This window comes from Euprymna scolopes, chromosome 23 (genome assembly GCF_053919585.1).
Source record: "Euprymna scolopes isolate OS-2025 chromosome 23, ASM5391958v1, whole genome shotgun sequence".
NCBI lineage: Eukaryota > Metazoa > Mollusca > Cephalopoda > Sepiida > Sepiolidae > Euprymna > Euprymna scolopes.
In genome coordinates this window covers 12,026,816-12,041,191 of record NC_136504.1, presented here as the reverse complement: position 1 = coordinate 12,041,191, position 14,376 = coordinate 12,026,816, and the positions used below count along the sequence as shown (strand labels likewise).

At 31.2% G+C, this 14,376-nt stretch overlaps 1 protein-coding gene across 1 annotated transcript in view; it reads left to right on the top strand.

Moving 5' to 3' along the window:
- Positions 1–14,376, top strand: part of LOC145245757 (condensin complex subunit 3-like) — a 52,866-nt gene that overhangs the window by 14,590 nt on the left and 23,900 nt on the right. Inside the window, exons 5-10 of the mRNA XM_080107355.1 lie at positions 494–724; positions 2,484–2,676; positions 5,863–6,012; positions 6,413–6,526; positions 11,863–12,076; positions 13,228–13,404. Of these exons, the coding sequence (XP_079963481.1) occupies positions 494–724; positions 2,484–2,676; positions 5,863–6,012; positions 6,413–6,526; positions 11,863–12,076; positions 13,228–13,404 (1,079 nt within the window). The remainder of the gene's footprint in view (positions 1–493; positions 725–2,483; positions 2,677–5,862; positions 6,013–6,412; positions 6,527–11,862; positions 12,077–13,227; positions 13,405–14,376) is intronic.

Here is a 14,376-nt window from a genome sequence, read left to right as displayed (position 1 = left end):
GAAATTGACTTTTCAAACTCACGTGGCCCATGTCTTTATTGATATCTCTTTTTCTCAAATCCTTCCTTCTCACCCCCACCCCCCCATGTTTTTCTTGGCCTTCCCCTGAGCACTGAACCTGTTAGTTCAACTGTTCTACATTTGTTAACCCAAGAATTCTCATCCATTCTTTGAACATGGTCATACCATCAAAGTCTTCTGTTTTGCATACATATCCCTATACTGTCTAAATATAATCTTCCTCTGAGGTCATTAGATCTAAGCCTGGCTTTTAAGACTAAGCAAACGAATCGGTTATCTACTTCTCATATGGGATAACAGTTGACCTTGAAAGTCATACCTTGTCAATCATACATAATAACTTGGTGAAACTTGCAAGTCCTAATCTACACTTTACAAATTTATTACTGCCAAATAATATTTATCGTTTTAATTTAAAATTTTAAAATAACATTTTCTATACTTGCTGTCTTTTCATTTTTTTTTTTCACAGCCTTTCTGTTCCATCTTGAGCATGATCCATATGCTGGAGTGAGACGATCAATTCTCTCCTCCATTGCTCCGTCAGCTTATTCTCTCCAAGCCATTCTTGACCGCACCAAGGATATCAACGAGAATGTCCGGAGCCAAGCGTTTAATGTCATATCAGAAAAAGTGAACATCCGTGTTCTGTCAGTGGCCCAACGTTTGGAATTGGCTGAAAATGGTTTGGAAGATAAATCTGGTAAGTTTGGAAATCGCCTCCTTCTGTCCTTTGTACCTTTTTTTTAATTACGTTCACCCCTAACAAAGCATATTGCCATTCGGATCGTCGGCTTAGGAAAGATTAACAAGATGTTGGTTTACATTACATTTAAACTTCTGCATATCAATCAGGGAAGCAGGTGGCATGAAAAAAAATTCCAAAATCTAGCTGTTCGAAAGAAGAAACTAGAAAGCTTTCTGGCATTTAGGGACCTCAACAGTGAAGGGGTGTGATTTTGTTGCTAAGCAGGTTTGTTAAGGAGATATATGTTGAGGGGGCACAAGTGCAACGAGTTCATCAGAGCACATTCCTTTAAAATACTTGTAAAACAGGCACAGATGGAACATTGCGGTGATGGGACAGGAATTGGAGCTTAGTTAATAAAGTGGGATCTATTAGATTGAAGACTCTTTGTTTGGACCCTATCCAAGAGGGAGAGACTAGTGGTAGATGCACCAGCCCAGATGTGACAATAATACTCCTTGCATGGGTGAATAATAGCTTTGTAGAGATACAGAATACTTTCAGGTGTGAGTAGTCTTCTAGCACAGTAGAGGGAACCTACCTTCTTTGCAGCAGCCTTCACAATGTTCTCAATGTACTTGTCCTATTCATATTGCACCTAAATGTTAAGCTGAGGAGTTTGAAGGAAGAATTCTCATGTAGGGTGTTATTTTTCATGGATATCGGTGGCTGGAGTGATGTCTTGTAATTGTTAAAGGAAAGCAGTTTAGTCTTTGCAGCATTAAATGTTATGATCCATTTACGGTCCCATACCACTACAGTCAGGAGTTCATTTTCTAAGGATTCAGCCATTGGCTTAGATTTGTGTACATCCATTTTTCCTTCATGCATGTTATAAAGCATTGCATCATTAGCAAATATACTCATTTTGGACATAATATTATCAGGGAGGTCATTAATGAATATCAGGAATAATAGTAATCCAAAGATCAACCCCTGCGGCACTCCCACATTAATGTTATGCTGTTTGGTATATGCCCATCAATGACAACCTGGATGGTCTGTTGTCTAAGAAGGATCTAATTATATTTAGTATATGTCCAGTTACACCGTGCAATTTAATTTTCATTATCAGCGCTTCATGCCAGACTTTGTTAAAGGCCTTGGATATATCAAAGGCTTGGCTTCGCCCACGTTATCCAGTGCATGGCATATGCGTTCAGAGATGACTTAAAATATCTGCAGTAGAATGACATTGTCTAAATCCATACCGTTTGTCAGAGAGAAGATTAGCTTTTGTGGGGTGATTGACTAGTGCTTGATTTGATTAAAGACTCCAAGATTTTAGCGAAGAGGGGGAGGAGACTGATAGGGTGATAATTGAGTCATTCCTTTTACCAGAATTCTTGTACACTGGTACCACAAAGGCCATCTTTCAGTTATTAGTGAAGCAAGATTCAGTAAGGCATATGTTGTAGAGCTTGTATAGTACGGGGACTAGCTCAGCTGAGTATGTTTTAAAACTGTATTTCCTTTGTCGAGTTGTCATCAGATGTGATTGCAAAAAGTGTAGTCACAGTCCAATGTGTAATTCTGCATAGCAAGGGAGGTAACTCTTGTCACTAAAAAAAAATGTTTGCTTCGATCGTTAGCCTTGATTTTAAACAAATTGTAAAATTACCTTGGAAAATATTTTCATCATAAAATAATAAAAAAAAAATTATTTTAATTATAAACTTAAAAGAACCCTCTTTTTTTTTTTTTTTTTTTCCAGTGTCGGTGAAGAAAATTTGCACAACACGGTTATTTCAGACGTGGCTGCGAGCTTGTGATGGCGACATACTTGAATTGCATCGTTCAGTTGATGTGGTCACTTCTTTAGAAATCTGTGAGAATATGATGGCATCTCTTTATCAGCAATTTCCTGTTGATGAATTGGTTAAAAATTTTACTCTTTTGAATGAAAAGTAAGTCAGAATCTCTGATTATTTTTTTTTCTTTGTCAATTATAATATTTTTTTTATTAAAAAATAATGGTCTCTGTTCAGAATTCCCTGATGTTAAAAACAAAATCTGTATAATGTACACATCTGTGATAGAAAAAAAGTATTATACATAAAAAAAATCACATAAATTGATCAAATAGTTTTATTTTTAAATAGGAAAATCATTTTTAAGCAAATTTGAATTTTTCCAATACTTCCTCCCTTCCTCTTATGTTAAGAATGACTTTTTAAAATTTCATGTTTGAATTATTTGGAGTTATCTCCCTTGTTCTGTCACATTTTTTATTTTTTTAAATAGCGTGAAATCGTCCCTGATAGTTTTGCCATAAAATTTGATTATTTTTTATTTAAAAATATAACTTCATCAATTTACATGATTTTTGGTGTATGATGTTTTCTTTACATCACAGGTATGTATATTATATAGATTTTTCTTTTTATTTATTTATCTTTTTTTTAATATAGAAGAATTCTGAACAAGCAACAGAATGAGTTTTAATTATTTTTATGATGAAAGCAAACTTAAAATACTTATTTTGGTTATAGTCAGTTAATGTACTTCCTAACTTCTAGTGTGGCTTCTTCCAGAAGCAGTGACAAGGCAAATCAGTTCCTTCACTTTTATTATTCTTCAATATTTCTATTGTGAAGTAATTTGCTGAAATAAAATGTTATTGAAAAATATACAAAAAAATCTTTTTAATTATAAAAAGATAAAAATAAGTCTTTATTTGTACTTTTAATAACAAAATTAAAAATAAGTTTTTATTTTATTTGAAATTTTATCAGAAATATGTTTTTTATGAAACAAAATTTATTTTTGAATTTTAAAAATGAGTTTTTTATTTGAATTGATATAATAAATATATTTTCACGAAAGTATAAAAATAAAATTATTGAAATCAAAATAACAAAATTTCAAACATCATTAACAAACATATCCAGTTAATAATATTCCCAAAATAGTTGTAAAAGATTTTTAAACATGTTTTCAATAATTCTTTAAAAGAAAAATTAAATTCAATAATTCTTAATTAAAATAAAACTGAAAAAAACTTTTCAATAATTATTAAATAAAAAAAGAAAGATCGGAAAAACATATTTAAAAAAAGAGTAGATGCACATGGAAGATATAGGCGTGCTATGTATTAATTATTATAGATGCTGTTTTCTATGGTGTGATAGTTAACCTGTGTCTAAAATTACATTGTTCTTTGAATATGAGTTTACTTATTAATGGTAATAAATTATAGAAACCTCCACATTGTTTAATTGTGCTTGAATTTGCAATAAGCACTGGTTCAAGAAGTCTCCCACATGGTTTATTTTCTATAAATTTAACTATTTTTGCTTGTTTGAAGTCAAAAGTATGATTATGCTGCATTGAATGAGAGAATAATGCATTCAAAGAAATAGCAATTCTTTGAATGCATTCATCTATATGATTTAAAAAAGAAAAAAAATCTTACTCTCTTCACACCACTAACATTTTTTGAATTTCCAATGACTTTTTTGTTCTTAAAAAAACAAAGTTGTCCTTTTCATAACAAGTATAATTTCAAATATTGTACTGGTATTTTACTTTTCTTCAATTTATTCATCCAGAAGAAGTCTTACAATAAAGACAAAACGGACATATAACTGTGTTTGTTTCTTTTTCATCTCTCTCTCTCTCTCTCTCTCTCTCTCTCTATATATATATATATATATATATATATATATATAAGCGATAAAAATAAACAGTAAAATTAATCTAGGGTTTGTGGCCTAACGGTTAAGGCACCGGACTGTGGTAAACATGGTCTGAGGTTCGATCCCTAGAAACAGTTGAACTATGCTGACGAGAGGTAACGACCTTGAAACACGCGTGTACGTAGATTACTGTTTTAAAAATAATAAATAAATAAAAATGTTATATACGTCCAAACAAATTAAAAAGGGCGACTTTCTAAGTAAAAAAAAAAATGAGCTTCGAGGCGGAGCCAATATTAACCGTATGTATCGCTTGAAAAAACAACAATAACAAATCTATATATATATGTATATATAATTATGATGATACGTTTAGATTGGCGTTTGTGAACAATCGCTGCTTTTTACAATCAAATAAAAAATCTAATCAAAGGAGGAGGTCGTTGTTATCACACACACACATATATATATATAGATATATACACACACATATATATAGATGGCAAGCAAATTTTAATAGATAATGAGGATTCAAAGTCTCCAAGAATGTTCTAAGTGAAAAAAGAGATTTGTCTCTAAGAAGTTGAGCAGGCATGTTTGTTTTTCAACTGTTGCTACGTGAGATAGCATGCAGCAGTACAAGTTTGGTAAACTAAACAGCCATTGTGTGTATGCAATGATTGCTCTGTGTTTATTCAGTATGTGTGTAAATTTATAAATATTTTTTATGTCTACCAAGAACATTTGACCTGGTAGCCAAGGCTGCATTTGGGTTCACTCACCAGAAGTTTATAGTAATTGGTTGCACAACATTGCTATGAGAATGATTGACAAGAGTTCATGGTGAAAGATTTCTCACAGACTGGTTGAAATAGCTAATACCCATCTTCAGGGCTGCTTTTGAATTAAGTTAAAGACCCAAAATGAATGGATCCGTGGTATGACTTTAAAAGGCATTCAGTGGTGAGGCACCATTTATAGGCTGTGGGGAATATGATGTTGCCCTTTAGTTACCATTGGTCCTAGGTTCACTTTGACCTGGAGTAGTAATACTTGTTAGGGCATCTGGTGCTACCAAATCAGGCTGTCAGAAGATATTGGCTTCCTGACTAAAAATACACCAAACATTAATGTAGATCGTTTTTGTTTTTTTCCTTTTACAAAATTCAATCATGTTCTGCAGAGTCAAAACAAAAACAAAAAAATATCTTTCTACAAAACAATCATATCAAACACCACGAATAAATGTTCAAAACTAGGAGACTTGAAGAATAAAAACTTTTATCAAAATCTTTGGATTCAGCATTAAATAACCCGAAAAGGGTTGATATGCCGTTAAAAAAAAAAAAAGAAGCAAATGTTTTAAAAGCATGTACAATCAATTTGAGTTTTTTTATAATTTCTATTTTTCATGATTTTAAACTTTTTTTTTTTTTTTTTTTTTTTTCGTTCTAGTTTATTGATTCCTCAAGAGTCACTTACCTGTGAAAAGGTAACCTACTGGAAGACTTTGTGTAAACATGTCCATGGTGTCGGGGCTGAAGGTGAAGAGTTCTTGGAGAGAATTTTGCCAAACAGCATTGTTTTCTGTGATTACATCAAAAAGTAAGATATATTAGTTTTTGACAAAATATCTACAATGATTAAATTTAAATTAGAATCAGGGTTTCATAGCTCAGATGCTCCACTCAAGATTCCAATGCTTGAAATTTGGAACTCTGACGCCTTCACACTTGAAAAGGTCCAGCTCGGACGCCTTCACATTTGAAAAGGTCCGGCTCGGACGTTTTCACACTTGAAAAGGTCCAGCGGTCCGGCTCGGACACCTTCACATTTCATGTATCACTTTTCTACTTCATTATCTGAGTCTGACAGTTTTTTCTAACTTTAATCTCTAAAACAATGAAATAATCCTACTTGGAATCCGTCGATTTATAAAATAATTTTAAATATTTGTGAATAATTTTTCTGCATTTTTTTAAAATCTGAATGCAATTTCTTTCAGTTATTTGACAACGGAATGTTTGGATAATTCGGAAGTGAGCCTTGAATATGATTTTATTGGTGAACAACTGATTGCAATGTTGCAGTTTATGGATGTGACAGATGTTGCGACCAGGTGAGCAATCTTCTTATCCACTCTGATAAACTACAGATGATAACACCAATTCATTTGCTAAAAGAAAAGTACAGGAAGTGCAACGATAAATGTGTCGCCTTAAAGAAAAAACACAACTTTATTTTAAAACTGTTATCGAAAAAATCAATTCAAGTAATTTTATTAGGTAGTAGAGCTGACATTTATTCAATGTAGCCGCCTTCAGCCTCAATCACCGCCTTGATACAGGCGCCAGTGGGAGGTTGATGAATACTCAGAGGATGGCAGCGATCAGACTAGCTTTGGTGTTATGGGAGGTCATGGTGGTGATGTTCTTGACATATGACCAAACAAAGTAGTCCAACGGATTCAGGTTGTGGGCAGAGGGGAGCCAGTGAGAGAAGTCGTAGCACTTCTGAAGCCAAGCCTGGGTCTTTTTGGACTTGTGGACTGGTACTGAGTTCTGCTGCCATACCCAGGGTGTGCCAGCGACCACCTAATTGCACCAGGGGATCACCACACTCTTCAGCACATCCAGATACACTTTGGTGTTGACTTTCAAGCAGACTTCGAAGATGTGAAGTGGTATGATGTGGCTCTCACTTGAAAGCACTCTTCTTGAGTTGTGCCCTCAAGCGTTGGACCGTCCAGATTTGCATTTTGAAATGCTGGCAATGGTCCTGTTGTCATAACTTAGATTGGTAGACAGCATGAGTTGTACAACGATGCCACTTCGATCTCACTCATTTCACATTGTCATTTTCAGACATGATAGAAAGCTCCTATCACTCTTGGGATTTGTACACAACTGGCCAACTAGTAGATGGTCTGCAACAAAAAAGAAACCCGATTTTCATCAAATGGAAATGGAATCAGGTTGTGTTTTTAGGGCGACAATTTTAGTGTTACACGCTGTACATTTGTATCATGTAATTACAAAAAAATGGAAATATTGTTTAAATAAACTACAATTGTAAACTTGTTTTTTTTTTCCCCTTGAATTCAGCTTTTGCTTAATTTAATTAACTAGCTGGCCTGACCCAGACTTGCTCAGGAATATTATTTATAACTATATTGAACATTTTTGCAGTATGTGTCTCTTATTCTATCGACAGTGACCTTTTAAATATTGCGTATTTGTAATAAATGCAAGTTGCTGTTGTATGCCTGGATATGTATCGTATTGAAGAAAATGCTAGGTAGTAAATTGTATGTAATAAGATTACTTTGAATTTTAATTCTAAATAGTAAGAAACAAAGACTGATGAAGGATGTAATTGAGTGGCTAATATCAATATATATATATATATATATATGGCAAAAGTTCATATTCCAAATTTCATGATGTTGACCATCTTACAATTTATTCTTTTAATTCTGTTGACACTTACAATTCTTGACAGTATCTGTTTCATAGTGCAAAATCATTCATTTAATTATGACATCAATCAATGAATTTATTTTGCCCTTAACTCATCATGAGAAGTAGCAACTATCAATCCACCAAAAAATAAAATAAAATGCATTTGTGCATGAATTACAAAATCCAAAAATTGGAAGAAAAGTTGAAATTACCTTTTATAGGTTACATCAAACAAGCTAATTTCAACTTCTCTTCCAATTTTTGGATTTTATAATTCATGCACAAATGCATTTTATTTTATTTATTTTTTATATTTTTTTTTTTGTTTTGTGGTGGATTAATAGTTGTTACTTCTTCCGATGAGTTAAGGGCAAAATAACTGATGAGTTAAGGGCAAAATAAATTCATTGATTGACATAATAATTAAATGAATGATTTTGTGCTACGAAACAGAATTGTAAATGTCAACAGAATTAAAGGAATAAATTGTAAGATGGTCAACATCATGAAATTTGTAATATAGACTTTTGTCATTTATTTGTTAAATGCTCTGTAATCACATTAAGCTTCTTAAAGATTTGTATATATAAAAAGTGAAATATAATTGAAAAAAAAAATCACATTTCCACAGAAAAAAAAAAAATATATATATATATATATAAAAGCAAATATCAATGTCTCGGGTGTCTATTTAGGTCTTAACATGAAAAAAACCCAACTGACTTAATTTTACGCATTGGATTAATTTCCTGGGTATTAAATCTTATTTAATACTTGAAGTAATATCTTTTTGGCATGCAAAATTTCAAAATTGCCATAATATGCAGATACATTCTGTAAATAGAAATTACTGAAATTATCTGGCTCCTAATTCTCGGTAGCCCCTTACGTCTTGGTGACAAGTGCCTTGTTAGGGGTGAATCTAAATTAAAAAAAAAAAATGTAAGTAAATGTATATTTTACAAAAAAAAAAAAAATTTCTAATGTAATGAACATTTTGGTGCTTCTATATTATAATTCTATATTATAATAATGAAAAAATATTTCTATATTATAATAATGAAAAAATATTTCTATATTATAATAATGAAAAAATATTTCTATATTATAATAATGAAAAAATATTTCTATATTATAATAATGAAAAAATATTTCTATATTATAATAATGAAAAAATATTTCTATATTATAATAATGAAAAAATATTTCTATATTATAATAATGAAAAAATATTTCTATATTATAATAATGAAAAAATATTTCTATATTATAATAATGAAAAAATATTTCTATATTATAATAATGAAAAAATATTTCTATATTATAATAATGAAAAAATATTTCTATATTATAATAATGAAAAAATATTTCTATATTATAATAATGAAAAAATATTTGAAGTAAAATAAATGGTACGTGATTATCACATCGCAAATAGTAACATATCAAAGAATGACGATCAGTTAGAAAAATAATTGTTCATGAAAAACAGTTCCGATATGGTTACATGCTGGGTCAGACATTGGATCACGTGATGTAAGCAAAAGGAGGAGTAACTCAGTTGAAAGCAGTCAGAATTTATTCAGAAAATAAAAATAAACATATATACATAATTTGTGAATTTTATCAAAATAAACTTTTGAATTTTGAATTTTTTTATAAAAGAAACAACTGAAGCTGTGAGAAATGGTAAACTTTATTACTTCCCCTGTCAACTCCACCACCAATAGCAATGGCCAGTGACTCCCTGTCTGAGAGTACATCTTTCAAACTGCTTGGCCTAATGTTCACAGGAAACATGGGTTGGAACAATTATATTGAAAACATTGCCAGGGCCGCTGCGAAGAAGGTAGGCTCTCTCTACCGTGCTAGAAAACCACTGACACCTGAAAGTATCCTGTACCTCTATAAGGCCACCATTCGCCCATGTATGGAGTATTGCTATCACATTTGGGCTGGTGCATCTGCTGCTAGTTTCTCACTCCTAGACAAGTTTCAAAAGAGAGTCGCCAATCTGATAGACCCTGAACTGGCATCTAAGCTTCAGCCTCTGTCCCATCGACGAAACGTTGCATCCCTCTGCCTGTTCTACAAGTATTTTAATGGTGAATGCTCTGACGGACTGCAGACACTTGTGTCCCCACGACGTAGACACCCTCGACAAACCCGACAGGCAGCTAAATCCCACTCCCACACAGTAGAGATCCCTAGATGTAGAAGATCTTTCTACTCCAGTAGTTTCTTCCCCAGAATTGCTAGATTCTGGAATTCCATTCCAGGTCCCTGCTTCCCCAACTGTACTGACATGCAGAAGTTCAAGTGTAATGTGAACCGACATCTTGCTGCCCAAATCCCAACATAGTACCCCAATAGCTGCTGTCCCTGATAGTAGCCCCCTACACCACAGTGGCAATGTGCCTTGTTTGGGGTGAAAATGTAATTAAAAAAAAAACCCAAAAAACTCTGATTCAAATCAATAGATTTTACAAATGTCTTTATTCATGAATAATTATTTTCCTACTTTATCGTTTTCTGTCATTTTTGGATATGTTACTATTTTCGACATGACAATTATGTAGGTTCCATTTGTTTTACTTGAAATTCAATATTTTTTCATTATTAATAATATAGAAACACCAACTTTTTTTTCCTTTTTTTTTTTTTCTTTTTTTTTTAAAAAACAATAATTCTTTCTTCCTAAGTTTTTTGACTTTTAATGCATTTCATATTAGTTTTTGAACCATAGGATTTCATAAAAATAAAATTTATTTCTGAGTCATGCCGGATACATACAGCTATTTATTTCATTTCAATTTTTTTCCACTAAAAGTACCGATTTTCATAGATGAAATATAGCAGTTTATTTCATTTCAAAGGCATAGATTTTCCATTCTCCGAATAGTAGAATGACACTTTTAAGCAGTTTTTTTCTATTTGCTTCACTGCTAATGCTCCATTAGCAAAAACTGCATAAAATATTCTGTTGTGTACATGATTCAATCCGATTAATGGGTTGTGTTTCTTAAAAAAAAAGATTTTGGTAGTTGTACAGTATCCGTTATGGAATGAAATTCTCAGAAAAAGAAATTTCACTTAATTTCATCAAGTAGTTTTTTTTTGTTTTTTTTTTTTACAGTGGAAAACAATTTATGATACCGAGCAAAAGGTTCAATTTTTAGGAAGAAATGCTAGTATTAAAGCTGGGGAGGGGGTGTCGGCGCTATAAATTGAATTATCTCCCCTTGATGTTTCTAAAAATCCAAACAAAAATTTAAAAAATTCAAAGATGTCTACCTTCAACGTGCTGTCATAAAAATGTTTTTCCGCTATAAAAAAAAAAAAAAAACTACTTGATCAAATCAAGTGAAATTTTTTTTGGAGATCTTCAGTCCAAAACGGATACATACGATATAACCTTTTTTTTATATTTTCATTTTTTAATGTCTTGATTAAACTGTACAAGTACCAAAATTTTTTTTTTTAGTTTACCAATTTTTTAAATTGCTTCAGATGTTTTATCTTTGTTTACTAATAATTTAAGCGTGTAGGGTAGGAGTGACAACTCCCCTCCCTCCTTCTTGTGTACATATGCAGAGTGATGTTCTCTTCCTTCGATCTAAAATACTATATAAGAAATATGGTACAAATTTAATTTGGGTCAATTTTTCATATTATACCCTGTGTCTGTTCACTTCATATTAACAATTACACCTACCAACAATTATGCAACTAATAAAAAATTTTCCAAAGTTACTTTTTTTAGAAACGTGTAGTTGCTTTATGTATGAACTAATAAATAAAAAATAAAAATTACTTGATTTTAGGAAAGTCTATTGATGTCCACATGCTCAAGATTGGTTGATTTAAATCTGATTTTAAAAAATTTATTTTTTATAACTTTGCAATTGTAGAGAAATACAAAAGTTTCTTGCCATTTATTTTTTGTTTTAAATTAAAAAACATTTTATTTCAAATTTTTTTTTTTTTTTTCCAGAAATGAATTGCTGAAATTATTACGTAATATAATAATTACGAACAACATTAGTGACTCCTGGATTGGTTGCATTGTCGCTCGTCTCAGTGACTTGAAACCTGATCCTCGAGAGCTCCTCAATTATATCTGCAATTTAATCACTGATATCAGGGAACCGACGGTTGAAGTAGAAAATAGCCTGGATGAAGATGAAAAGCGTTCGATTGACCTCAAGGTATATGGAATCTTCTCAAATGTTAAAAAATATTTAACTTCATAATCGGCTAACGACACTAAATTTATGCAGGAATGTACAATGTACCAACCTTGACCTAACAGGTCGCAGGTCATCTAGTAGAAAAGCATTGAATGGTTACACAAATATAATAATAATATTGCTATCTTTGATTTCTTCAAGCCATAAATTTATTAATTTATCTGAAGCAGTCTGAAATAGACATGATTATATTTCTGTAAGAATTCAACATTTTGTTGGTTTTATTAAGCTTTATTTTACAGAAATACTGTGAAATCCATTCATAACATTTTATTGTGTTAAAATGTTTTTGTATATTTTTTAAATTTGTACAGAAAGTAAAATTTAGTTGTAAGAGAGATAACTCTTTATTTTTTAAATATTTTACAACAAAAATGAGTTTATCACTGATTTCTTCCATAATTAATGTTTGTATTTTTCTGATTGTTCAGGCTGTACTATATAATTTGTTTTAAATAAACTTGCAAAGTATTTTATGTATCTGCACTACAACCCTTTAATTTAAATATACATATCTACATTTTCTTTACTTTTAACTTCTGATTAAATAAAAACTATGAATTTTTATTTTTTTATTTATTTTTCCATCAAAAATCATAAAATATGACTATTTGTTTTATTCAAGCATTTTAAGTATAAATTGCAATTTATGTGACATGATGTGTTTATAAATCAACTGTAAAGCAAAAACTGGCATAAAAACAAAAGTGACTCTCCCTTCCCATTCCTTTTTCTTTAGTATTTTATTCTGGAGTGCCTATTGTATACAAGATCCTCAGATCTAAAAATGTTGCAGAAAATTTTTTTTTTAAATGTTGTCGCAGAAAATATTTTCTGCAACAACATTTAAAAAAAATTATTTTAAATTTTTTAAAAATGTTGTTGCAGAAAATATTTTTTTTTTAAATGTTGTTGCAGAAAATATATTTTTTTAAAATGTTGTTGCAGAAAATATATTTTTTTAAAATGTTGTTGCAGAAAATATATTTTTTTAAAATGTTGTTGCAGAAAATATATTTTTTTTAAATGTTGTTGCAGAAAATGTTTTTTAAAAATGTTGTTGCAGGAAATAAATTGAAGATTTCTACTCATTGTTTTTCTTTTCGTAGATTGCGGCTTTACGTGTTAAGGCACACGAGTTGCGAGATGAACTGGAGGAACTTGTGAAGAATGAGGATTTTGTGGGAGCTGCTTCTGTGAAAACAAAATTGAAAGAATTGGAAGAGCAGCAGGAATCACTTGTTGAATCAAAAAAGCCACAAGTTGAAATGGTTCCCACTCAAAAGGTAAACATTTCAATTTGTTTCTTAAAAACTGCAAAACTTTAATTTATATAATTTCATTAAAATCAAATTCATCCGCAGCTAATGGAGTTATGTTTTGAGCTAAATCTTGTCTTTTTGTTGATTTTTTTGTTAATCCCCAACAAAGGAGGAATTGAACCTAGTATTTTACTCCCATTTGTCTGTCCATTTGTTTGCACTTTTCTCAATAAGCACACCTTGGATTTTTTTAAAATCTTACACAAACATCTAATCATGCTGAAAGTAAATTTTTGCCAGAACGGATTTATTCACTTATGGAGGGGGACCCCGCGTGCTTGACTTGCTAATTTTGGTTTTCAAACTGAATTCTAGCTGTGTTTGTACTTTTTATGAAATTTTTGTAGACTGACTGACTTATTTACTCATTAGCTAATATCATTATTACATACCAACTAAAAAATATGAAAAGTTAAATGGGCCAATACGTTTAACTTGTTTAGTTAAGTCATTAAGCTCTGAATTGGGTATTTTCTTAATAAATTATTTGCTAACTGTTGTGGCCTTGGAAGGGTCACAGAGATGAGTTAAAAAAGGTAAAATATATTAAAACAAAAACAGCATATACAAAGGGCAACCATTGTAGTAAATGTTGCCAAGATGGTGGACTACAGAAGTATACTGACCACACCAGGAGTCAAAACTTAGTTAATTTATACAGTTCAGAAGAATTCATCTTTGGTGCATGGGTGAGTCCACACAACAAAACCCTTCAGCTATTTTGGGTTTTGACCCATTGTCAAATCTTTTATCCTTTTATAAAGTTTATCATTGAAGAAAGATTCAATAAATCCAATTACAGTGAGACATTTTATAATAGAATGTCTTGATGTTTGCCCTAATGTGACAACAATAGTACGTTATCACTATGAAGAAATTGTTTGGTGGTAAAACATATCTTTTTTTTTTTTTTTTTTTTTTTTTTTTTAACATTAG